The sequence below is a fragment of the Phaseolus vulgaris genome, chromosome 5 (assembly GCF_000499845.2).
Source record: "Phaseolus vulgaris cultivar G19833 chromosome 5, P. vulgaris v2.0, whole genome shotgun sequence".
NCBI lineage: Eukaryota > Viridiplantae > Streptophyta > Magnoliopsida > Fabales > Fabaceae > Phaseolus > Phaseolus vulgaris.
The window spans coordinates 415,832-442,825 of NC_023755.2; the positions used below are offsets into that span (position 1 = coordinate 415,832).

General features: G+C 31.0%; 2 protein-coding genes across 4 annotated transcripts; both read left to right on the top strand.

The window, feature by feature from the left end:
* The first annotated feature begins 1,351 nt into the window (after positions 1 to 1,351).
* On the top strand, positions 1,352 to 10,855 carry LOC137834611 (chloride channel protein CLC-f). 2 transcript variants are annotated; one of them, XM_068642684.1, is made up of 9 exons: positions 1,352 to 2,240; positions 3,000 to 3,402; positions 5,099 to 5,293; positions 6,186 to 6,640; positions 7,234 to 7,338; positions 8,248 to 8,481; positions 8,624 to 8,836; positions 9,269 to 9,501; positions 10,534 to 10,855. In XM_068642684.1, the coding sequence occupies exons 1-9, from the start codon at positions 1,863 to 1,865 to the stop codon at positions 10,604 to 10,606; spliced, it is 2,289 nt and encodes a 762-aa protein (XP_068498785.1). In that variant the 5' UTR covers positions 1,352 to 1,862; the 3' UTR covers positions 10,607 to 10,855. The 2 variants fall into 2 exon arrangements, with proteins under 2 accessions (XP_068498785.1, XP_068498786.1); XM_068642685.1 differs by lacking the exon at positions 8,624 to 8,836 and having other exon boundaries at positions 1,358 to 2,240.
* Positions 10,856 to 19,555: 8,700 nt separating this feature from the next.
* LOC137834612 (UDP-glycosyltransferase 88F5-like) lies at positions 19,556 to 26,265 on the top strand. Of its 2 annotated transcripts, none has more exons than XM_068642686.1 (2): positions 19,556 to 20,367; positions 25,467 to 26,265. In XM_068642686.1, exons 1-2 carry the CDS (start codon positions 19,608 to 19,610, stop codon positions 26,138 to 26,140), a joined length of 1,434 nt encoding a protein of 477 aa, XP_068498787.1. In that variant the 5' UTR covers positions 19,556 to 19,607; the 3' UTR covers positions 26,141 to 26,265. The 2 variants fall into 2 exon arrangements, with proteins under 2 accessions (XP_068498787.1, XP_068498788.1); XM_068642687.1 differs by having other exon boundaries at positions 19,576 to 20,367; positions 25,476 to 26,265.
* The last annotated feature ends 729 nt before the right edge of the window (positions 26,266 to 26,994 follow it).

A 26,994-nucleotide genomic window follows, 5' to 3' on the forward strand; every position in this document is an offset into this window, starting at 1 on the left:
TGACATAACAACCAAGTTTATTATAAAATTAATCTAATAAACTATTATTGTTTATGCAACGAATACAATAAATGGTTAATTAACTAAAAGTTAGTTAGTTATGTTGGCATTTGAATCTACGCAACTATATTCATCTAATTAGGAAAGATAATGTGGGACAAACTTTGCACGATAGAAGAAAGGCGAGGCAGACTGATTATGGCCCACTTAGGTCCGTCTTTCATAACTCATAGTCTTGTGTGGGCTAATTATGGGACATGACGAGTCAGCCTGCATAACCGCTTAATATTTTATTCCTTCAATTAAAGGTTGATCCAATGTTATTGAGATGGAAGAACAACAATAATGTTTTTGAAGTCAACAAAAAATCATGTTAATTATTGTAGTTGTTTAATAGCTTAAACAATTTTTTTTCAAACGTGTAACTTTGACATATTTATCTAATGTATATGTTAATATTGTGTTTATTAACTTATTTAAATTTTATTGTCAAAAGTAGATTCATGTGGTGCAACAAAAACGTGAAACATTAGAATAAGATACATTTGTATGTGTATTTTTTTTAAAAGTTTCACTTAAACATACTAGTCCACAAATCTATCGTCATGAGTTAATCCACGTTATTATCTTAGTATATCTAATAACACATATAAATAATAATTTTTTTATTAATCTATTTAATCATACTTGTATAAGTGAATTGGGACAAATTACATATTTAACATTATGTTAGAAGTTTATCTTTAAAATCACAAATATTGATTGTGGTCAATAGTTATTTCAGAATTCGTTAATTCAACATTCTAATTGTTTCTGAATTATTCAATTTAGTTGTTATGTATTTCCAAGTATTAATAAATTTACACTATCGATTAATTAACATTTTAAGAAAAATCAGTATACTTACAGTATAGATAGTTTATAACCCACCAAGTATACAAAAAAATTCCCAAATTATTGATTAAATTCCATTTTAAACAATAAAAGCAAATAATGTTTTGATTACTTAATAATTTATTAAATGCATTTTTAACTAAATTTAATTATAATCATTAAAAATATATCAACGAGCTTGATTTTTATATATAGCAAAATAACATATATAATTAATTAATAATTAATAAAAAGTCAGTCTATATATGACAAATTTCAGTATCCTTACCATACACTACTACATTAGTAAAAAATTACATGACTTAAAAAAGATATTACTAATATTGTATAATTTTTATTTTATTTTTAAATAATATGAAAAAAATTAATTGCTTATTTTACAGTTGTTATTTTAATATCTAAAAGTTTGGAGTTAGTTTTCTTTCTATATATAGCAAATAGATCATTAAAATGATTTATTGAATTATATTTGATATCTTACCATTTTTTATAATATTTAGTAAAAAAATGTCACAAACTTTGTAGTGTGAGTGTGTATTAAAATGTAATTATCAGAATAAAATAATTTAATAACTAATTTCTGTAACAACTGTTATAGAAATTTTTTGAAGTGCCACAAATTAGAAATTATGAAGAAAAAAGAGTGAACGTTGTTTTCAATCTTGATGAAAACACGTTTTCTGGGAAGAGAAGATCGCAAGGAAGAGAAGGTTGTGTTGTGAGAAGTGAAGAAAAAGTGTTTTCGATTTTGATTGGATGGTAAGAAAAAGTGTTGGAAACGTGCATAACGCGATTTCCATTTTGTGCGGCACATGTAGCAGTGACTCTGCGAGATCCATAGCTTCTTCTTCTTCTTCACCTTGGTTCCATCTAAATGGGTTTTGAAATCCACGAGATTTGAGACCTGGGTTTTCGAAAGCCGGAGCCTTTGGTTGATGGGTGTGGAGGGAATCTGAGGGTGTTTTTCGATGGCGGAGGGCGATCAGCGCCGTCTTCTGGGGCTGTCGGAGGACGACGTGGAAGCTCGAGGGTCGGAATTGGCCGTCGTCAATGGCGGCGGCGGCGGCGGCAACAACAGCAACAGCAAAGGTTTGAGGGATTTGTTAAGGTTGTCGGGTCACCGACAGAGTTTCAAGCGCATTGAGAAAGAAGACGATAGAGATAGAGATAGAGATAGAGAGAGGGATAGAGATAGAAGGGATCAGAATCGACATCACCATGATGTGGATCTTGATTCTACTGTTGAGGTGCTTGGCGACAGTGCACCACCTGAATGGGCGTTGCTACTCATTGGTTGCCTCATTGGACTCACCACTGGCCTCTTTGTTGCCTTTTTCAATAAAGGGGTATGCCAAATTTTCTATCTTTTTTGTTTTGATCTCTCACTTGTTTTGCACTAATAGATCATATGATGGTGGGCATAGTCAAATGAATAGTTACTTACCAAGGTTTTAAGTTGTAGTTTATCTGGGATCCTTGACTTTGTAGAGAAATGTGGATGCAATTGTTGTCGTAGAGAGTCCTAAAACCATGAGGTTGTGCCAACTTATCTGCTGAGAAAACGGGGTAGTTATGGAGTTTTCTCCATAATCCTGTGTATTGCCTACCAAAATTCACCATAGCACTTAGCAGTGTTGTAAGGGTGAATGGTGGAAGGCTACAATTCCGCCATGTGAACATCCCGCTGGCCTTCTCAAACTTGCTTATGGTGGTTGGCAAAATAGCCACCTTGCCATTTTGCTATGGTGTTGCTGCCATAACAACGTTGAGACTTAGTGCATATTGGATTCTATCTAAAGGAAGTCTTCTAATTATAATTGGTCAACCTCATCTACTGGGAAAAGGCTTGCTTGTAGTTGTGTTATTGTATACTTTTATATTCATAATGCTGTCTTGTGAGAATTTGGGCTTTTGTAAATTATGTTGTCATGGTTGCCAAGCCATCTTTGATACCTGTCTTTTGTCTGTTTCTATCATAGATAAAACACCAGAGTCATTTGGTTATGGGCTATCTGGTTATCCATATTCAAATTTTACTAACAATCTTTTCCAAACTTGTTGAGGAAGATGATTTATCTGACGTATACTAAAATGTGGTAATCTAGGTGCATATAATACATGAATGGGTATGGGCTGGTACTCCAATTGAGGGTGCTGCCTGGCTTCGAATTCAGAGATTGGCTGATACATGGCATCGAATCCTTTTAATACCTGTCACTGGAGGAGTCATTGTTGGAATGATGTGTGGTTTACTGGAAATACTGGACCAAATAAAGCAATCCACTGGCTCTCAAACACAAGGTTTTGATTTTCTTGCAGGAGTCTTTCCAACGATAAAGGCTATTCAGGCTGCAGTTACTTTAGGTACTGGCTGTTCATTGGGGCCTGAAGGTCCTAGTGTTGATATTGGGAAGTCATGTGCCAACGGATTCTCGCTAATGATGGAACACAACAGAGAAAGGAAAATAGCACTTGTTGCAGCTGGTGCAGCAGCTGGAATTTCGTCAGGTAGCCAGCAATATTGTCAAAGTCACTTTTTAAAATGCATTTGATGTTTGTTCATGTTATAATTATTGAAATAAGGAGCTGATCCTATACAATAAGGAATATTGTTATAATTATAGAAATAAGAAGCTGATCCTATATAATGAGGAATATCTAGATTATATATATATATATATATATATATGTGTGTGTGTATATATGTATTACTAGGATCTTTTTTATTTATTCCCATATCATATCTTTGTTATAAGAGGATATCAAATTTCCTCTATTCATTGTACTGTTTCTTTTTGCTCAATACAAATAAAACATATTTGCTGTCTTAGAAACATACAGTTTCAGCTTAGTGTTATATCTTCCTTAGAGTTTAACAGTTCATTTCATATTCTGGTCATTTAAACCTGCTTGAATGTTTGTGATTTAATCAATGAAAAATTGCTAAAGAAGAAAATTATTTATTGGTTCACACCATATGCCTGCCAAGATGTACTCATTGTAGTTTTTCCTTTATTAATATATCCCAGCATACATGATGTGTTTTTTGTTTTTTCTACTCTTTCTTTTCATAAAAAAGAATGATGACTGCTATATCTTGACACTTGACAGTATCACCATAGCTGAAAATACCCTGTATAGCATATCTATTGCAGACGGAGACGTGACCACTACCTGAAAAATTCCCAGCCCTTCTGCCATTCTTCACAGGGCAGTATTTCCTATTTACTAATTAGGTCCCATAACACTTGTTGATCTTTTCCTTAAAAAATTGCTGTCAATAGGGGAGAACCAAACCACTTAAGTACTCCACTGAATATGTCATACTTTTCAATATGGGACTTTGGCATCCCATAATTCCTATGTCCTTATCATAGCACTGCCCTTGAGGACTGGCTCCCAATGGCTGCACTCTTTTGTTTCACTCAGCCTTTTGTTCTGACCCTCCATTGGCAGCCCTTTCTAACAACTAGTCTGAGATTTATCTTTTTTTTTGTATATAAAATAAACTTGTAAGGAAAAAGAGAATGTACAGTTGAGAAATTAAAAACATCACCCTTAAAGAAACAAAAGAAAAGTAACTGTACTGAGAGAAAACTAAATACATCAACAAATTGCCCCAATCCCTTTAAAGGATGACATAGAATCCTCTTGAAAATGACCACGGACTGAGTTTTGGGACTAAGGGAGAAGAATTTTTAGTTGTAGTTTTAGTTTCTTTCCATTTTTTTTTAATTCTAGCTTAACACCCTGCTCAATATTTAGTTACATTGCAAAAGGACAGGGTCAGGCAAGAAAAGAAACTTGGGGTTGCTTATTTGAGCTATTTTTTCTCCCCCCTCTCCTCCCTTGTTGTGCCCTAAGATAAGAGGAATCGTGATTGATCCTCCTGTTCTCTTTTCTGTCTTAAATTATTCTTTTATAAAAAAAACTGTGTTGTTGTAGTAGGCAGGTCCTAATAAGATGTTATCTCATAAGAAATGAATTGTTTTTGCTAATAAATCTGTAGCCATGTGGACATTTAATCTTGCTGTTATGTCACAGGAAATAAGTTGAACATACCTTAGTAAATTTTTAAAGAGCATTAAGTTTACACACTACTCTTTTGTAGCTTATAAATGATTTTTTTTAGAGCTTTGAATTAAATATAATAAACTGTTATGTACTGTGTTCGAATTTTAGTTTTCAATTTTCTTCTCTTCAGGCTTCAATGCACCAGTTGCTGGTTGTTTCTTTGCTATTGAAACTGTGTTGAGGCCTCTCCGTGCAGAGAACTCTCCCCCATTTACAACTGCCATGATTATATTGGCTTCTGTTATCTCATCAACTGTATCAAATGTTTTACAGGGGATCAAATCAGCTTTTACAATTCCCGAGTATGATTTGAAATCTGCTGCTGGTACTTTTCTTTAACCCTGCTTTGTATTAATACATACAGTGTTCGGTTTGTCATCATATGTGCCTTTTCAAATCTATTATCTCATATTATTGATTCTTTTGATGAGGTTAATGACATTTCTTGAGGATTTTGTTAAAAGTATTGCATATATGAATTATGAAAAATGCTTATGACTTCCTAAGAATTTCACATTTCTTAGTATCCAATGTATTTTTTATCTCAAAAAGTGATTTATGTAACAAAAGAACAAAGAGAGAGAGAGAAACAAAATAAAGTCCACCACTAAGGATCTAGATGACAAATAGGTACAACAAAAAACAACTTTTACAAAGTTCCTCAAAAGATAATTTAAACTATTTTAACACTCATGGCATCATCCATATTTGCCAGATGATTATCCACAAAGCAGGTTCTGAAATAAGTTAAATTTGTGCCATACTTGACCCATATGACATATATATCCTAACTCGAGGGGGAGTGTTAGAGAAATGTATCATTTAAATATAGTAACTAAAATTTGTGTGGTATTTTTGTATTCATTAAGGTTGAGTATGTGTCATAATTGAGAAACATTTTTCATTATATTGTCCTTTTCTCTCTCTCTCTCTCTCTTTCTCACTCTCTCTCATAAATAGAATGATTTATTATACTTTTTTTTTCCGTATCTTTTAAAATGTTTTATTCAAAAAAGCCTTGATCACATTGTATAGAACTCAAACTTTTTCGCCTATGCTCCAATGATCTGTTATAATATAGAAAGGCCTAGTAGGTAGTCACTGTACATAGGCTCTATTTTTTATCAGTATTAATCTCAACTATTTGTTTTTCAATGGAAGAGAACCTTACCATGACTCTTGAGTCTGATATTTGATCATCATGATGTTGCTTGCAGAGCTACCTTTATACCTGATATTGGGAATGCTTTGTGGTGTTATTAGTGTGGCCATGACTCGTTTGGTTGCTTGGTTCACCAAATTGTTTAGGATTATTCAGGATAAGTTTGGCATTCCTACTGTGGTCTGCCCTGCTTTAGGTGGCTTTGGAGCTGGGATTATTGCTCTTAAATATCCTGGAATATTGTATTGGGGTTTCACAAATGTGGAAGAAATTTTACGTACCGGAAAGAGTGCTTCAGCCCCTGGAATATGGCTTCTAACTCAATTGGTAGTTGCTAAGGTTATTGCAACAGCTCTTTGCAAGGGATCTGGACTAGTTGGTGGTCTTTATGCACCAAGTTTAATGATAGGTGCTGCAGCTGGTGCTGTATTTGGAGGCTTTTCTGCTGAAGTTATTAATTCAGCAATTCCCGGAAATGCTGCTGTTGCTCAGCCCCCAGCATATGCTCTGGTAAGACAACTTTACTGTAAGTATGTTTGGTTTGGGAAAGAAAGTGAAAAGAAAGAAAAGAGAGGTAAAGAAAAGGAATCAAAAGTAATATGATTTTTATATTGTTTGGTAAGGAAGAAAAGAAAAGTAAAATGTAGAATAAAGAACAATTATTTTAATGAATAAAAAGTTGATAAATAGTACTATAGTTTCATTATTTAAATATTAAAATATTTAGCCTGCAAATCTTATTATATGTAAGTGTTTTATTTATTAACTATTTTTTATTGTTATATGTTTTGAAAATAAATTCTGAAACTAAAACAATAATATTTTATTTTAATATTTTTAATTATATATTATTGCTGCAAAATACAAAGTTTTGAGAGGATTTCTTTTAATGGGTTTCTCTCAGTTCATTCTTTCCTTTTTGTGTGTTCTAGAGTGTGAAAAGAATGATTTTTTTGCTAGTTTTCGTTCTTTTCCCATTCTTTCTATTTTCTTTTGTGCTGAACACAGTTAAGTGTGTAGGTCATAGAAATGTTAATGCTGACAATAATACTGATTTGGCTGATGAAGATTCAGATAGTTACTAGTTTGTTTAACTTCTGCAGGTTGGAATGGCGGCTACATTAGCATCTGTTTGTTCTGTTCCTTTGACTTCAGTTCTACTTCTGTTTGAGCTGACAAAAGATTATAGGATACTGCTTCCACTCATGGTAACCCTTCAATGAAATTCTCTTTGCAAAATAAGAAAATTACAGTTTGTTGCATGTGTAGTTTTCTGCTGTTTTGCAAGTTTCTATGACTAAGAAAAATGAGTTAATCTCAGTTGTAAAAAAAATGTCTAGTGTAAATATCTTTCTTTTTGGCAGCTGAATTATTAAAGATGATTGGTATACTCTGACATAATTCCTGGGTCATATTGATGACTATCATTAATTCCATATATATATATATATATATGGAATTAATGATAGTCATCAATATGACCCACATGATGGCAAGAGAAGTTGTTTCATTATGATGCCATGGCTTTGTTGTGTTTTGATATGAAGTTGAAACTCAATGTATATTAGCGTTTTTATCTATGCAATTAGAGAAGAATTGCATAATTTTCTGTTACCTCAAATTCATGTGCAGACATTTTTGCTCATGTAGGCAACTTTCTCTTTCTGATGCAACCTTCTCTCTTTTTCACATTAACAACCTTAACCCTACAACTCATAATGTCCCAGTTGCTTAATGAAATTAGTATTTTTCTTTTCAACTTTAATCCATGTTTGGTATCTCCACTTGATGGAATGAATGGGAGCATTGATTTAGTGATGCTGTTTTGAATATTTTGTCAAGTGGTAAATTATTCAAGTTTTTAATTCTAGGAAAATTAGCCCAAATAGCAGATATTTGTAATTAAAGTTAATACTTTTGTTTCAACTACTCTGTCATTGTAAATGCATGTAGTATTTTCTATCAGCCAGAACTTGTGGCTTTAACTTTTAACCTCAACCTTGTTTTATTCAGGTTTCCCATCTCCCTTAACTTTTACATTGGACATCTTTTTAATGTAGTGAAAATTACTAATATTTTAATGTTCTCACATTTGTCATTGTGAATCTTGCCCTTAGGGAGCTGTTGGATTGGCAATATGGGTTCCCTCAGTGACAAACCAGGGGAAGGAGAGTGATACACCTGATACAAGTAGTTCATCAAGAGGATATTCTCCAGTTTCACATGCTGGAGATGATAATGAGGATAGCTGGAGACAAGCCAATGATGGGAATGATTTAGAGCTCCGTATTGTTGGGAATGGCGCCGATCATGAAGCAATTGATAAGGAACTGCTTCTGGAAAATCTTCAGGTTGAGAAAAGATTTTTCACATTTCCTTTTGATGATTGGCATTGTCCATCTTTCCCTGATAAATATGCAGCATGTTGACCTCTTGTCTTGTTTTTTGATCTGTAAATCCTGTTGCCTTGACTCTATTATTATTGGTTATCAGGTTTCTCAGGCAATTTCAAAACAATATTTTAAGGTTTTGTCATCTGCAACCTTGAAAGATGCAATAAAATGCATGCATGACAGCCAGCAGAATTGTGTGCTGGTGGTTGATAAAGAAGATTTTCTAGAAGGAATATTGACATATGGTGACATAAGAAGGTGTCTGTCCCAGGAGTCTACTGACCCTTTGAAGGGTGATTTAGTGGTTCTGGATGTATGTAGAAAATGCCCCTGCTCTTTATATTTTCGAGACCCGTGTCTGTTTGCAAAATGTTTTCCAAACAGTTCTTTTTCCATGTTCTATAATTCATGGAAAAGAAAAACAATTGTTGGCAAGAACTGTTTTCTGAATACATTTTAGCAACAAACTGGACTAGAAAACTATCTTCAAGATTTTGGTCCAGCAAGAACAGAATTGTTACTATCACTTTTATCTTTTGGAGTTCTAACATTGCTTTGATGAATGGATTTAAATGCAATGTTAAGAAAATACATAACCGAAATTCATGTCTGGATCTTCATGCTATACTGCCAGGATAGAATTGTCACTAATTTGTTCTTGAAGATGTTATTTATTGTACTGTCTGTGCTCCATTGTTGCCAGTCTCTAAATATCTAATGATAATTCAAATTGGATATTTGACAGGCGAACACGTGCCTTGTTTCCTCGGTTTGTACTCGAGGGATGAGCTATCGTGGACGAGCACGAGGAATTTTGACCTGCTATCCAAATACTAGCTTGGCTATGGCCAAAGAGTTGATGGAGGCCAAGGGCATTAAGCAATTACCAGTAGTTAAACGTGGTGGAGATCAGAGTAGAGAAAGAAAGAGGAGAATTGTTGGTCTTCTTCATTATGATGCACTATGGCAATGTCTCAGGTTTTTCTTAGAATCTGATACTTGTTTATTATACTCTTACACAACACCAAATCTAGGTTTCCCTTTGCAGCTTATAAAATGCCTTTTAGCTATGCCCTTTGGATCTTTACTATTCTTTTTCCATTAGATAGTTTAATTAGTAGTTGAGCATATGGAAATGATGCTTAATCCCTTGTGACTTTCTAGTTTTTTGAATAAAAGCTGGTTTTTGAAGAAGGGTTTGTTGGAGGAAACTTCTCCACAAGCACTTTTAGATGAAAAAAACAAGAGCAAAAGAAATCAATTTGTTCATGAGTTAAAATTCATCCATGAAAAAGTTAAAATCAGATTTTTGAGAAGCTAATGTAACTTAGTCTCTATGCAGAAGTTAGTTAATTTTAGTTTAAGGAAAAATTCTCTGAAATACAGAGAAAGTTTATCCATCCAAATTCTATCCATATATTTAACTTTTTCTTTGGTCTTTGATACATTTGAAGAACTTAAGGAGTCATTTTTTTTTTACCTTTTTGATTCCTATTTTCTGGAGTTTATATGGGAAAAAATGAAAAAGGAAAATAAAAGTGTTGCTTCCAGTGTTTTTCCTACATGAACTTTTGAGAAATAAAAAAACCAAGTAAAAATAAAAAATATAAAACCAACCAACCAAAATTTCTGTCATACCCTATTCTTCAAGATTCTTTTTCCTCCTTTCTACCAAAAATGCAACTCACTCATTTAACTCATGAATTTCTCAAGTTGAGCCAAGTGCAAGGTTGTCTTTCATGTATCATTTGCTGGGAACAGACAGAAAATAAATAACATCATAATGAAGTCACAATTTTTTTACATTTTCTCTGTCATGTATTATTTGTATGAAGCACACTCAACTGCTAGAGTAGTGTTATGTTACAACTTCTTGCCATTTGTCCCCTTTAGTTGGTGATTGAGTATGATAAACACTTCTCTCTAAAGTCTGAATTGCCTTCTAAGGACAAAATCTAAATGCAATTTGGAGTATCTTTTTGTGTTGATGTATGGATGTTTTATGTGCAGGAAAGAGATTAATCACAGGCAAAAAAATATGACAGATAACAGTTTGGCAGTGACAACAACGAATGGACATTGATTATGTGGTCAATCTTTTTGGTTGCCATCAAAAGTGAGACTATATATAATTGATGTATATTCCAGTGCCAAAAAAATGGTCATTTGATAAGGAAGAAAATATTTCCAACCACCACAAGTTAAGATCATCAGCAATTATAAATCATAGCTTCAGATTCTTTTGCATAATTTAGGACACTGCAGCATGTAAAGTAACTCTATAAGAAGCAAAGGGAAATAGAAAACACACTGAAAATTGTTCCTTTTGTAATTCTGATCTTCCCTACCAAATATAGGGGCAAATTATAAGCTAAGTATTTTCTTTAAAAAAATTGTTAAGCCGTTGCCTATGTTGTAGATGTTAGAAACAAACATTAAAAAACATAGTTGTTTGATTAAAAATGGCAACCACACTTATTTCTTACCGTATAACTTAAGTTTCAAACATTCTTTAGTTACTGTATAACTTAAGTTTCAAACATTCTTTAGTTGGTGACTTTTGCTTTCATTAACACCTTAGTACAAAACCAAATGAAATACAAAAAGTATGAAGTGAAAATAACAAACAAAATTGATAGAGTTGTTGGTAATTGTATACGAGTTAGGATTGTTCTAAAAATCAATACGCAAGTGTCTACTTATTTCTTATTTCATAACTTAAGTTTAGAACATTCCTAAGTTGGTGGTTTTTGCTTTCATTGACACCTTAGTACATAACCAAATGAAATACAAATGTATTGATTGAAGATAATAAACAAAATTGGAGTGTTTGGTAATTGTGCACATGAGTCACGATTGTTCAAAAACGCGTACAAAGGTGTCCGCTTAGTAGAATTAAGGTAATCACTTATTTTTTACTGCATCAATTTAACTTTAAATCATTCCTTAGTTGATGATTTTGCTTCTATTAACATCTTAGTATATAACCAAATGAAATGCAAATGTATTGAGAGGAGATAACAAACAAAATTGGTGGAGTTCTTGATGATTGTGCACATTACTCAGGATTGTTTAACAACTCATACTAAAGTATCCACATAATTGAATTGGGTAACCAATTGCTAACTAAATTATAGCATGATACTGATTTATAAGAGGGTATATATGAAGAATACCTTTAACATTCTTAATCAGTTTTTAATTGATTTTTCGAACATATTTTCCGCATAATTTGGAACATGATTATAACTCGCAAAGAACTCTAATAATTGTTGTTGCTACCATTTATTAAGTGTCTTCGAAGTATGTTTTGAGGCGATCGATATTTTAATCATATTTAATTTTTTTTAAAATATTATTATATTAATTTTGGAATTATACTAGTAACATTAAAGTGATAAATTGATATCATTCCACCTGTTATAAACAATATTTTAGCTATGATTTTGTTGTGTTCTTTGTTTCTTTAGAAATTTTTATTTTAAATTATTAAAACATCTTTTTATTTATTATGTAACTTAAATATATATGTTATTGTTATTTAGTACTCTATTTTAATATCGATATAATTATAATTTATTTAAAATTTAATATTATACAAAATTATGTTAAATATTTCATAATATTATGTTTCTTCTATAATGTTTTATTTTTAAAAAAAAATTAATGAGTGTTTAAAACAATGCGTTAACAGATATAAAAATGAGTATATCTACTATCTAACGATAAAAGGGTTAAATATAAATTTCATATCCAATCCCAAAAAAAAATAAACATAAATTTCATATATAATATAAAAAATGAAATAATTATAATTTTTTACTTAAAAAACAAAAGCGAGTATAATGAACCAAATTCAGCTTTATAAACATAATTAATTGTTGTATTTTAGAAAGAGAGTATTCCCTTTCACTCTGTATTTGATTCCAATGAAAATAGAAAAAGATAAAATTAATTGTAATTTTGATTCCATATTTTGTATAAAATTAATACGTATGATATCCACATGAAAGTAGTTATGTAATACTGTTACTAAATGTAATTTAATAGTTTTTTAAACAAAAAATTAAATAAAGTTATAAAGAATTTAAATATTAAAGAACCATTATTACATAAAAATATATAGAAATTAAATTATGGATTATTAAAAAAAATAAGATTCAAAAATGTAAATTTTGTAAAATATGAGAAACAAAATTACAATAAAAGGGTAGCTTTATTATTATTTTGGGTGAGTTTCCAATAAAGAAATAAAGACCAACCATCTAAATTTAAATGAAAAAAAAAAACATATTTCTTTCTAATATTCCAAACTCCACTACAGGTCTTTTTGATCCAAATAGGTCTTCCGTTACAACATATGTCTTCCGTCACTCCAGACTCTCAGATCAAATTTTATCAAACTGAAATATGCTTCCCAAGAGGGATTGTACCTTCAATACTTTAAAATAAATAAAATTTACAAAATTTAAAATATATTAAATTTAAATTTTGTAGAATTTATTTATTTTAAAGTCATAAAATGCACTGAGGTGCAATCCCTCCAGAAAAACAAACTTCAGTTTGTAAAACACATTAGTAAAGATTCAGCAATTCAAAGACCACCAGAGCATAAACTTCGTAACAATAAAATTGGATCCGAGAAATGTAAGAAACAAACGCAGTGATCCAAGGCTTCTGGTAGATGTGGAAGATTGAAGAAAGAAAAAAAGAGAAAAGAGTTGATAAGGGAAAGAGGGTATACCTATTTGATCAACCATTTCTGCTCTGACTAAGAAAGATGAGAGAGTGAAGAGAGGGAAGAAAAAGAAGTTGAGATGGATTTGAAAGAAGAGGGAAGAGGATTTAATATAGAAGATGGTAAATGCAATAAATGGGGTTGTTCAAATACTAATCATGCATAAATGCACCCAACACTGTACTTTCTTGCAGGCCATTTCAAATACCATCAGTGTATATCAAAACTTTACTTAGAATTGCTTCCCATGTGAACTGGATATTGCAGATGATAAAGTCAAATCAGTTATTACTGTATTTGTTCATCATTTATATATATATATATATATATATATATATTTAAAAAAATTATCCTTAACATGTATATCTATGATAAACTTTAAGTTTTGATGCATAGGAAAGTTGAATTTTTTCTTATAAACAATGGAATGGAAGGAAATCCTAAGTATGGTATTAATAATTGGGAGTTTGTGGTTATGGTTGGTTTATAGGAACATGCAAAGGTTGGTGAAATGAAGTTTCATCACATTGCCAATACTTCATCCATCAATTCTTGTCATTTATTTTTATTTATCAGCTTACTTAGTTGTTTCTTCTATTATCACAATATGCTTCTTTTTGTCTTATGTTCAAAAACACAAATGTAGGTGTCTACATAATTAAACCAAGATAATCACTATTTACTTACTAATTGTTAGAAACTTTTAATAAAAAATAAAGTTATTGGTAATTATGAATCCTTAACGACATCAACTTTATGTTGGACTTAGAACATAACATTGAGTCATTTTCAAAGTTTTAGATCAAATTGGACATTTTAAAATAGAAGTCTCACGTTGAATTTTATAAATGGAAGAAAAATCTTGTTTCATTACACCAAATATCAGATGATCTAAGAAGAATATTTGTGAAATTCATATAGGTGAAGTGAGACTTAATTTTAAGGAGAAAAGTTTTGTTAAATGAATTGAATTTATTTTCCTATTCTCTTAGATAATTCACAATTCTAATTTAAATAAAATGGATTAATTTTAATTAAGGACCAAACTAGAAATTTCAACATTATTTTCTATAGAAGCAACAATTCAATAGGTAATGATTCAGTAGTGAAAGTAGATTTAGTATATTTAAATAAGAAATAATTTTTCCGATTAAAAAATTGGAAAGAATAAATGAAAAATAGTTTGGTAAAATTAAAACTTATTTAATGAATAAGAAGAATTTAAAACAATGTTGAGAAATTTCAACAGAAACTCCAAAAAAGAATCATGAACAAATGCAGTAATAACTGATTTGACTTTATCTTCTGCAGATTGAAGCTCACATGGGAAGCAATTCTATGTAAAGTTTTTATATACATTATATATATAAAAAGAATCATGAAAAAATGCAGTAATAACTTCACATGAGAAGCAATTGTAAGTAAAGTTTTTAAATACATTAATTAAGTTTTTAAATACATTAATTAAGTTTTTAAATACATTAATTAACCCACAGAGACAGTGAAAGAATTGATGGGAGTAGTAAATAAATGGTAGAAGTTGAGTATTTGAAATGGCCTCACCATTTATGCATGCATTCGCAAGGTAGAGAGCAGGTGAAAGGTAGAGATACTTTACTTTCTTTGTTCAATCTTCCACATCTCACTTTTTTTTAATTTCTCTTCTGCTATATATGTATAAGTAAAGTATATATATTTTCTTCATTTCTATGGGAAATTGCCCTTTTCAGTTTTGAAGTGGGGATGATTGGTTCGTAACTTTTTTTGAATTTAAAATTTGACTTGTCATTTTTTAGTGGAAGTATGGAGTTTTGATTGGAAATGTCTTTCTTGATTGTACAATTAAACTTTCTTCCAAAGCCTAATCAGTGATTTTCTACTTGGTATACCATTCAAGATTGAGGAAGAAGAACAAGACTTGGAGCAGCAATTGAAGAAACTGAGGGAGTTAAAATCAAGCCGCTTTAAAGAATTGGAGAGGTTAATTTTGAACTGAAGTAAATGCTCAATGATGATTATTCAATATTTTATTCCATGCTCGAGCTACTAACTATTAAGTAATTTACCAAAGAACATAGAGCCCCTAAGCGGAAGAAAGCATATGAAAAGTTAAACTCAAATAATGCAGAAAAGCCATACTAACATGTCGAGAATTTTGACGATCAAAAGACAATGCACAAAAGTATTCCGGAGCAGAAATAAATCCCCCTTAAACAGTCAGTATCATAAATAATAAATGAGCATTTGCATAAGAATATAAAAAATTAGATTCAGTATAGACTTTGTAAAAGCTTGTGATGTCACAGTTTATTGATAGGACAGTAACTTATATGCACAATTTTTGGTAAAGAATTTTCTTAGGTTTTACTTTGACATCATCCTCCCACCATTAATTATAATACAATATGTGATTGCAAGAATATAAAACTCCAAAACAGATATCACAGATTGCATATTATATATTGAGAAAAAAGTGATGGATATTTCTGACCTGAGGATTCCAGTTCCACAACCTACATCCATAACAACAGTTACACAACAAATAACCTAAATTTGAAGGCAACAAATGCAAAGCACATCTAATACCTTATCGCACATCTCTCGATGGATACCTAATGAACTTCATTAACCTTCTTCATATGCTTTGCAATGTCATTCTTAATACTCTGCCTCTTCACTCCGCAGAGGCTATTATACCACAAAACATAACTGTTAGATAAAATACCTTATGCATTTTTCTCTGAATGGGCCTTGCTATCCTTCACAATCGTCGCATGCTTCTTCTTCTGCTTCTTCGCTATCTTCTTCTTCTTCGCTATCTTCTTCTTCTTCTTCTTCTGCTTCTTCGTTATCTTCTTCTTCTTCTTCTTCTTCTTCTTCTTCTTCTTCTGCTTCTTCGTTATCTTCTTCTTCTGCTTCTTCGCTATCTTCTTCTTCTTCTTCTATCGATGAATGCGAAGAGTCAAAAAAACGCTTAAACCCTTCCAAAATCCCTAAAATGAATGAACTTTGCGTTTATATATATTCTGCTAGCCTTCAACAAACATTTTTAAAATAAATATTTATTTAAAAAATAGATAGAAATTATTTATTTAAATAAGTGAAAGAAAAGAAACTGTTTAGGTATAGAGTGAGCAAATTAAATTAACACGTAAATACAGATATTTTTTTTATTTTATTAAAAAAATACTTAAAAAAAAGTAAGTAGAAAGAGACTCATTGATAGTGTTTTTTTATCTTTAACAATAAAAAAATGTGTTATAGTATTTAGATTTCTGATTTCTAAAACATTAGTCTTCTAAAATCACGTGAATTTCCATTAATATGATTTCATTTATTTTCATTATTTTTATGTCTCTTTTAAATATAAACAATTATCTGCTACTTTTTCTCTTAACATTTACTGGTTTAAACTTTAAACTAGATATTATAATACAAGAATAACTAAAATGTGTTTTTTAATATATAAAATAATTATAGTATGAAAATAATTGTAATGTCTCACTTTTTTTTATATGAAATTATTGTTAGTTTTTTTATATATATATTTAAAACGTTTTGAATATTATTAGTCTTCTTTTTTTTATAAAATGACTAAATATCAAATTTATTTTGAAAAATATATTTAAACATTTTGAATATTATTAATCTATTTGTTTTTAATAGAAAAATGATATACTAACCTCCTCCAATATACAACTTCATTTTTCGATCTAATGAAAAAAATACTATTTTTTATATTAATTAAATGATATACATTCAAGCAACATGTTGTTGTGAATATATTCTTTAAAATGAATAAATATCAAATTTCATTTGTTTGTAAAAAAAATATAACACCACTTTCCATTTAAAGATTGATATGGAATGAAGAACTAAATAAAAAAGAACAATTTTTCTTGTTGTTTCACCTTTTTTTGTTGTTGTTAACAATTAATTGGATTCTTTTAGATTGAATTTGGTTTAAAACCTTAAAATCAACTTTATATATATATATATATATATATATACTTATTGTGAAAATTAATTGTAGTTAGTATTTTAATTAACTTTAATAATGACAAAATTCATTTTAAATCATTTTTATCAAACATAAACAAATATTAAAAAATAATTGAAGCAAACATGGTGGGAGATAATTAATCCTTCTTCCAACACGTGATGCTATTTCTTAATATACTCTTGAATATTCTTTTATTTTTAATTGAAATTCATAATATTTTATAAAACACGAGGTCCACTATATATTAAATAATTGCCTCCTTTAATTATCTGTTTAACCAAATTTATGTCTAATTTATGATGTTTAAAATTTTTTTAATGAAAAAGTATTATAAATGATTCCAACTACGTATTCTTAACTACGAAAATAATTAAAATAAATTGTTTTATATGTAAATTTAGTTCAATTTAAGATTTCATTCCTTCATTATATCAGTATTGATATATCACATATTTACTTATATATGATATAAAAATTATTTACATTAAAAATCATGTTTGACTTGATAGTTTAAATAAAAAAACTCATGAAAGTTTCACAATTTATTTTAATTATTAACTTTATATCGAAAACACACTTACAGTGATGTTTTTCATCTTTATAATTTTAGAAAACTAAAATTTACAAAAAAAAAATTGACGTAAATTAGCAATTTCATTCAAAACTTATATCAGAAAGTGCATGAGAAATATATTAAACATGCAATTATTAGTTTTATTTTAAATTTAAAACAAGTAGAAAAGTCAATAATAAAACCGAAGACTTTTTTAATCACAAGATTATTTTAAGTGAATGTTGATAATCAAAGAACCCTACCTAATTAGGTGGTAGATTATTTTAACATTATATCAGTTGAATGAACTTCTTTCTAAACTCTTTTAAATAAATAAGATTAAATTTTCCATAAACAAAAAAAATTAAAACTTATAATTTTTTTATAAATTAAAATATGCAATAAAAAAATAATTTAATAAAGAGGAAGATTGGTCTTTGAGGGAAGAAAAGCTATCTTATGACAACCAATGTTTTTATAGACAACTATTTCATAACGTGATTTTAACAATAAAATATTAAATTAGTTTAAAAACAAATTCATAAAAATATTATTTAAAATTTAAATAAGCTGTATAATAATAATCTAAGAAAACCGAAAGTATGTTTTAACACCCACGTTCAAATTTCTTTTTCTGCACGTGTTCCGCTTGGTGTGCATAAAATAAAGAAATAAATTATTTTGTCGGTGTCAAGGAATCTATCACAGAAAAGGACACACAAAAACTTAAATCATATATTATTATACCTTTTCAATTTTATATTGTTATTTTTTTAATAAGATTAAATATGTTTTTTTATAATCTTATATTATTCAGATATTTGTTCAAATCTTATATGTTATCCTAGTGTTCTTACAATCTTAAATATTGTCTATCAAATTGTTTATGTTTTTTTTCTTCAAAATTCTGATTGTTATTTCAAGTTAAATGAAATTAATGTAAGTGATCCAGTTCAGAATTTAAAATAACATTACTTTTGGATCAGTTGGCACTGGACGACCGAAAGATTTACATTAAATGACTTAATTAAATAAAGAATGTGGTTATACGTGGAACGAGTAGTTATAACCTTCGTGAAACGAGTCAAACACGTTCTCTGAAACACTTCCTGGATTTCAGGAAACCACCAAGCACAACCCAGAGACTACTAAGCATGTCTCTAGCCATCAGTTGCTGGGCCCACATGGCCAAGACCGAAGTCAACCTACTAAAGGAACTTCTGAAAGGGACGTTTTTTATATGATCAAAGAATTTTCACTGAACACCATCACTGACTTAACCGTCGGAGTACAAGGTACTCCACCGACTGACCGAATCACGCTAAGAAAAAAAGAGACTTCAAAAATAGGTACAACTTTTTATTATTATTATTATGAAAGTAGCATCTTAACTGTTCTCAGAATTAATTCTATGCACATGGAGACATAACATGCACAGTCCTTTTTACTGAGAGACAGGTAGGCCTTCGGTTTTCGCTGAGTGGAGGTTTTGTTACTCAAGAAAACTCCCATTTTAACATTTGGTATATCGCGTAATATAAAAATAATTGAAATATTTATTTATTTTTTATATAAAATTGATTCATACTACACCACACAAAAAAAAAATCGTATTATAATACAATGAAAAGATATTTAACTATTTTTTAATGTTATTAGTCTAGTTTGTTTTTTAAAAATGAATAAATATCAAATTTCATTTGTTTATACAAAAAAAAAATATATAAGACCACTTCCCATTTAAACATTGACATGCAAGGAAGGGCTTGAGACAGTGAAGGATAAAAAAAATGGAAGAAGAAAGAATAGTGATGTTTCCATCAGCAGGCATAGGCCACATTGTTGCCATGGTTGAGCTTGCCAAGCTCATCAAAACGCACCGTTTCTCCATCACCATCCTCCTCACCACCGGCCTCCTCGATCACCCCTCCATCGACGCCTACATCCGCCGCATCACCGCCCTCCACCCCTCCATCTCCTTCCTTCGCCTCCCCCGCACCACCCCCGCCACCTTTACAACCGCCGTCAGCTTCGCCGCCAAAGGCCTCAGCTTCAACAAAAGAAACGCCCCCCACGTAGCCGCCACCCTCACCCAAATCTCCAAAACCGCCACCATCAAAGCCTTTGTGATCGACCTCTTCTGCGCCACCACCATGGATTCAGCCTCTTCAATGGGTATCCCAGTGTACTTCTTCTTCACTTCCGGCGCCGCCGTTCTCGCTCTATACTCCTACTTTCCGAAACTCCACCAAGAGAGCAGCGTGTCGTTTAAGGATATGGTCGGGGTGGAACTGCGCGTGCCGGGCAACGCGCCGCTGAAGGCGGTGGACTTGCCGGAACCCATTTTGGACAGGTACGACCCTGCGTACTGGGACATGCTGGACTTTTGCACGCGCCTGGCGACGGCGCGTGGGATTATAGTTAACTCGTTTGAAGAGCTTGAGCCTACGGCGGTTAACGCAGTCGCGCAGGGCGCGTGCTTTCCAGATCCGACACGTGCGCCTCGTATTCACTATATCGGTCCTCTCCTCGCGGAGCCGCAACAATCAGGTTCTTGCAATAATTCAAAGTTTCATATTAAGTCACAGCTATCAAAATCAACAATAAAATAATAATCAAATAATTCATATTTAAATATTCAAAATTTATATTAAAAGTGTATCAATAATATTAAACAAATAATTTTAAGTCTAACATAATTTTTTTTTAAAATTTATATAAGATGAGTTATATATATATTAATTGCTTCATTATAATATAATCATATATTATTCTGATTATTTAGAGTAGTCGATGTTAAAAGTAGTCTATATATATTTTCTTTTTTTAATTTTTTTAATCTATTTGTACGTATTTTAAAGATAAGACTTTGACAAAGTTTTTAATTTTAAAATAAATAATATTTCACATTGACTATGTTATCTCTCAGATTTTAAGTTAAAATTGACGTCATCTGTAGGTTAAGGGTTGATTCTAGTAAATTTTGGATCTCTAATATATTAATATTGATAAATACTAAATAAATGTAAAATAAAATTTTAAATTAATTCAAGTGTTATAAATTTTCTTTCATCAGTGAATAAATTAAAAATATTGAAGATGCCAGGGTTGATTATTGTTATTTAATTCGCTCTTTTATAAATATATAGAAAAGAATATTAATTAAGTTGCAAAACTTAACGTTGTGATATTATAAATTTTTGTTATGCACATTATTTCTTAAACATATATTAATGATCAAATTGATTTGTTGACCAAATCACCAAAATAGAATACTTTAATAATTCCATAGGAAAGTTCTGTTTGTCCTTTTGCTGACTTTTCCAAAGAGTGTGGCAAATTTTAACGATAAAAAGATATTTTCATATTATTTTTGTCATGTTCTAAGTAATGTCATATTATTTTCAATAAATAAATTAATATTTTACTCTAATGGGTTAGTTTAAAAAAACTCTTAAATAGATTTCATTACTTAAATGACTACACAACATAAAATTATTTATTATCCGTTTGATTTTTAAAAGAAATAACATAAAAGTAAACACAAAACATTTTAATTCATTAAATTAGATGACAGCTTTTTATCTTATTTATAATAAAAAAATTCAAAAATTATTCTTCTTAATCTATGTGGCATAAATGCAGTATAAAAATAGAAAATTATTGCAAAATAGAGGTTCAAATTTCAATCTGTGAAACTAAAATCAATCACAGCTAATATTATTTAACAAAAAATCTTTTTTTTTTCTTTTGTTTGATTATATACTCATACACTCTTCCACATTGGTTTTTTTTTTTTTTCATTAATTCCCTTTTATTTTATGATCATTTCTTGTTTCTATTTTGGTTGTTACTACTTTATTAGGTGTTCTCATCATCCAATTGAACCCATTTTATTGTTGCCGAAACAATTCAATTTAGGTTATTATTATTTTTTTAAAATAACTCAATTCATGCCTATTGAGAAATTATTATATCTAAATATTTCTTAAACACATTTTTATCACGTTATTTTATTTTAATAGGTTAACATTTAACATTTATATTAATTTTATATATTTTAAAATTAAATTTTTTAAAAAGATAAGCTCACTCAGTGAAAGATTGCTAAAGTTTAATGTGATCTGTGTAAATGGTATTATAAAATTTCCATCTCATTTGTTTAATTATTATATATATTTAAATAACTATATATTCTATTAAAATTAAAATTACTTAATCTCTAGTTGTGGATTTGATATCTCCAAAAATGAAACTATATATCATAGATGATTTAATAATGACTTGACAGTAGATGTCAATAAATTATTTAATACTAAAAATAGAGATTTATAAGATGAGATTTTGAACTTTCTTATATGTGTTTTTCTTATATGTGTTGTAGGAACTAATTGAAGGAAATAAGAAAAGACAAAAGGTTATAGCAACTCATTAAACATAATTGCATAAAATTGCAAAACTGATCTTATATATATATATATAATAATTACAATTACTGGAAGCTATAAACTAGGAATATTAACGGGCCTGTAAATTGACCATTAATGCAATATAACGGTAAAATAGTTTAAGGGTAATAAAATCTGAATTAATAATAATAAAATCTGAATTAATAACCAACATCCTCCCTTAATTCTGATTTAGAACAATCTTCCCAATTTGAGTCATGATATTGTTTTTCTCAATCGCCATCAATTCTTCATTCATAGCCTTTTGCCATTTGGGGTGTTGAATGGCATTGGCAAGTCTCACAGATTCTGAATCAGCAAGAAAAGCAAAGTGAACCAAATCTCCATTGTCATCAACTTCATCATCAAGATTTACTTCGCAATCTTGAAGATGTACAGGTTGTCGTTGCTGCCTTCTTGGTCGCTCCATCATAGTTGCAATTGGAGTTGCAATTTCAGGTTGAATTACATCTTCAGGTTGAACTGCAGGTGCTTCAGAAGTGACTCCATCTTCCACATCATCATTCAAAACATAAATATATCGTTTTTTTGAATCCATTTCAGTTGCTACATTCCATTGTCATTCCTCATCTTCGGTAAATGTAACATCACGACTGATAATCACTTTCTTTGTCATTGGATTGTACAATTTGTATCCCCTATGCTTATATCCAATGAAAATGGTCTTCACTGCCTTATCATCCAACTTTGATCTTGTTGCATTGGGAACATGAGCATAAGTAATTGACCCAAATACCTTGAAGTGTTGCACATTGGGTTTGAATCCACTCCATGCCTCAATCGGAGTTGTGTTAGGAACACTCTGAGTGGGTGATCTGTTTATCAAATATACCGCACATGTTACAGCCTCAGCCCAGAAATAATTTGGCGTACCTTTCGCTTTAAGCATGCTCCTCGCCATGTCCATGATGGTTCTATTATTTCTCTCAGCAACTCCGTTGTGTTGAGGTGTGTAGGGGCATGTTATGTTATGTTGCAACCCAAGTTCTTCACAGTGCCTCTTGAATTCATTAGAGTTGTACTCACCTCCTCCATCACTACGCACCATCTTAATTTGTCTGCCACTCTCTCTTTCAACAAATGCTTTAAATATTTTAAAGTATTGGAATACCTCATCCTTGCTTTTCAATACATAAATCTAGGTTTTCCTTTAAAAATCATCAATAAAGGTTAAAAAATACTTATTACCTCCAACTAATGATATGTTCATCGGGCCACAAACATCTGTATGAACAAGCTCCAAAGGAAATTTTGCACGCCAAGGCTCCTTAACAAATGGTATCCTGTGATTCTTTCCAAAAAATGCAAGCCTCACACAATTGATCAGGGTGATGAATATGGGGTAAACCATTCACTAAATTTCTTTTGGAAATATTTTCCAAACTCTGAAAATTTAAGTGCCCAAAGCGTAAATGCCATAACCACGATTCATTATTCACTATTGCATTCAAGCACTTGAAATCACCCATATGAATATCTAATGGAAACATGCGGTTTTTTGATAAAAAGGATTTAAGAATCAAACTACCTTTTTTTTATCAAAAATTGATAATTTATTTTCAACTATGTGCATCACATAACCCTTCTCGGCCAGTTGCCCCATACTCAACAAATTACTTTTCATATCAGGTACATAGAAAACATCATAGATGTACCTGTGATCACCATTCTTCAATGTGATAAGAATTCGCCCTTTTTCAGTCACCGGAACGAACCTGCCATCACCGAATTTCACTTTTGTGCGAAATGAGTCATCCAAATCTGCAAACAACTCCTTCTTACCACACATGTGATTTGTGCAACCTGTATCCAAATACCAAGTATGATTGCTTGGAGTTTCATTTGATGTGGCTGCCATTAGTACTGCATGATCCTCTTCATCTTGTTCATGATTACTGTCTTCTTGAGCACAATTGGCAGCATGATTATCACCTTTTGATCTGCACTCATTTGCATAATGGCCACCTTTATGGCAATTATAACACTCAACATTTGATTTATTATAAATGCCTCCTCGTCCTCCGCGTCCACGTTCACCATAAGAGTTATTTGAACTTGGATTGTGATTGGAACCAATGTTGTTTTGCTCAGCACCTCCATGATTCTGGTCACCACGACCTTTACTACAATAAGTACCATGTTTATGATAGGATCTACCAATTGAGACTTGTGCTTGTAAAGCCTGTTCAATTGGTTTTTTCAATCTTATTGTCATTCATCCGCTGCTCATGCGCTCGTAGGGAACCAGACAATAACCTTACTGTCATTTTTGAAATGTCATTGGCCTCTTCAATTGCGGCAACAACATGTTCAAATCTGGGAGTTAAAGATCTCAAAATCTTTTCCACCTTTGCCTGCTCCGAATGTGTTTCACCATTGCTCTTCGTCTGATTTGTCAAGGCAAGAACTTTGTCTATATAGACATCAATAGTCTCTCTGTGGTTTCCATCTGCAGCAATTCATATTGGCATCATAGGGTTTAAAGACGCACCCTCTTGATCTTATCATCACCTTTATAATTGGTTGACAAAATTGTCCAAGCCTCAGTAGCAGTTGTTGCTCCTTATATCTGTTCAAACGTCTCGTCATTCATCCCTTGATGGATGAGATACAAAGCCTTATTGTCTTTTTTCTTTTGATCACGATGCGCTACTCGTTGCGCCTCAGTTGCATTACCAGCTAATGCAAATACTCCACTCTCAACGACATCCCATAATTCATGATAATCAAACAAAACTCTCATTTGCACACACCACCGATTGTAATTTTTTCCATCAAGGATAGAGACTGATAATTGGGTAGAGTTCATGATAACAACCTAGCTCTTGATACCAGTTGTAGGAACTAATTGAAGGAAATAAGAAAAGACAAAAGGTTATAACAACTGATTAAACATAATTGCATAAAATTGCAAAACTGATCTTATTCATTTTGATTCACTCAATCATATATATATATATATATATATATAATAATAATAATAATTACAATTACTGGAAGCTATAAACTAGGAATATTAACAGGCCTGTAAATTGACCATTAATGCAATATATAACGGTAAAATAGTTTAAGGGTAATAAAATCTGAATTAATAATAATAAAATCTTAATTAATAACCTAACATGATATGAAATGTATCTCTTGAAAATGTGTGATCTCTATGTTTGGTGTCTTCTTCAGATGGAGCAGAGCGAGGAACAGAGAGCAAAGAATGTCTGAGATGGCTAGATGAGCAACCAAGTAGAAGCGTGGTGTATCTGTGTTTCGGAAGCAGAGGATCGTTCTCGGTGTCACAGTTGGGAGAGATAGCAAAAGGGTTAGAGAGAAGTGGAAAGAGGTTCTTGTGGGTTGTGAAGAAGCCATTGGAAGAAGATGGAGCAAAGCAGGGTCAGGAGTTAGCAAAGCCAGGGGATGAATTCGACTTGCCTTCACTGTTGCCAAATGGGTTCCTGGAGAGGACAAAGGATCGAGGCATGGTGGTGAAAGCCTGGGCCCCGCAGGTGGAGGTGCTGAGTCGTGAATCGGTGGGTGGGTTTGTGAGTCACTGCGGGTGGAACTCGGTGCTGGAAGGGGTGGTGGCGGGGGTGCCAATGGTTGCATGGCCGCTGTATGCAGAGCAGCACGTGAACAGGGAGGTGATGGTGGGGGAGATGAAGGTGGCGGTGGCGGTGAAAGAGAGGGAGGAAGATGGGTTGGTGAGTGGAGAGGAAGTGGAGAAGAGAGTGAGAGAGGTTATGGAGAATAAGCAGATCAGAGAGACAAGTGTGAAGCTCAAACACATGGCTATGGCTGCTGTTTCACACTCTGGATCCTCAACAACATCACTTGCCAACTTGGTACATTCATGGATTTAAGGAAAATGTTACTTTCACCATGTTAATGTTAAATTGAGATATATTAGTTTATAACTCTAAGTTGATGAATATAAACTTTAAAATTATATGGTTAATAATGGATTGAGAATTCCAATTTTTTATACTATCACCTTATTATAACTTATATATAGTACTATTATTTTAATATTTTTTTATATTATTTAATTATAAATTTATTTTTTATTATATATATTTATTTTTAAACTAATCACATCCATAATATACCAACTTAAAGAATTATCAAATTATATTTTTTAAATTATATATTATTATTTTTTAATTATAATATCGTGTCTATGGTTTTCAATATACCAACATTTTTTTTTCTTTAATTTACTTAATAGCACCATTGTCAAAATTGTGTTTCGTCATTTGATTTGTAATGTTGTAAAACTAGATGAATTGCCAACTTGCATCACTCATGGAGGTAATAAGAGTTTATAGTTATGTAAAATATTACTTTCACAAGAGTTGGAATGACACCAATTTATCACTTTATCACTTTGATGTTACACAGCATAATTTTAAAATTATTTCTATTTAAATAAAAATTATTTCATTTCTCTTCATATAATATTTTAGTATAAGATAACATTTTTTAATAATATTGGTATAAATTTTATGTTTGTAATTGATACATTATTGATATAGAAGTTTAAGATTTATTTTGAATTTAAAATAAAACCTAAAGAAAAATAATAGATAAACATATTAGATTAACTGAGTTATCATTTACCAAAATGAAAATTGTGTTGATTCTAAACATGTTTTTATCCAATTAATTTAGATGTTATAAAAACTTCATTTTTTCATCGTATACTCTAAATATTCTG

What these genes read in the sequence shown, in the direction of transcription:
- LOC137834611 (XM_068642684.1), top strand. Translation starts at nt 1,863, where the DNA reads ATGGCGGAGGGCGATCAGCGCCGTCTTCTGGGGCTGTCGGAGGACGAC. An exon ending in GGATACTGCTTCCACTCATG is followed by an intron (nt 7,339 to 8,247) that starts GTAACCCTTCAA and finishes TCTTGCCCTTAG; the next exon opens with GGAGCTGTTGGATTGGCAAT. An exon ending in GTGATTTAGTGGTTCTGGAT is followed by an intron (nt 8,837 to 9,268) that starts GTATGTAGAAAA and finishes GATATTTGACAG; the next exon opens with GCGAACACGTGCCTTGTTTC.
- LOC137834612 (XM_068642686.1), top strand. Translation starts at nt 19,608, where the DNA reads ATGGAAGAAGAAAGAATAGTGATGTTTCCATCAGCAGGCATAGGCCAC. An exon ending in CGCGGAGCCGCAACAATCAG is followed by an intron (nt 20,368 to 25,466) that starts GTTCTTGCAATA and finishes TGTCTTCTTCAG; the next exon opens with ATGGAGCAGAGCGAGGAACA.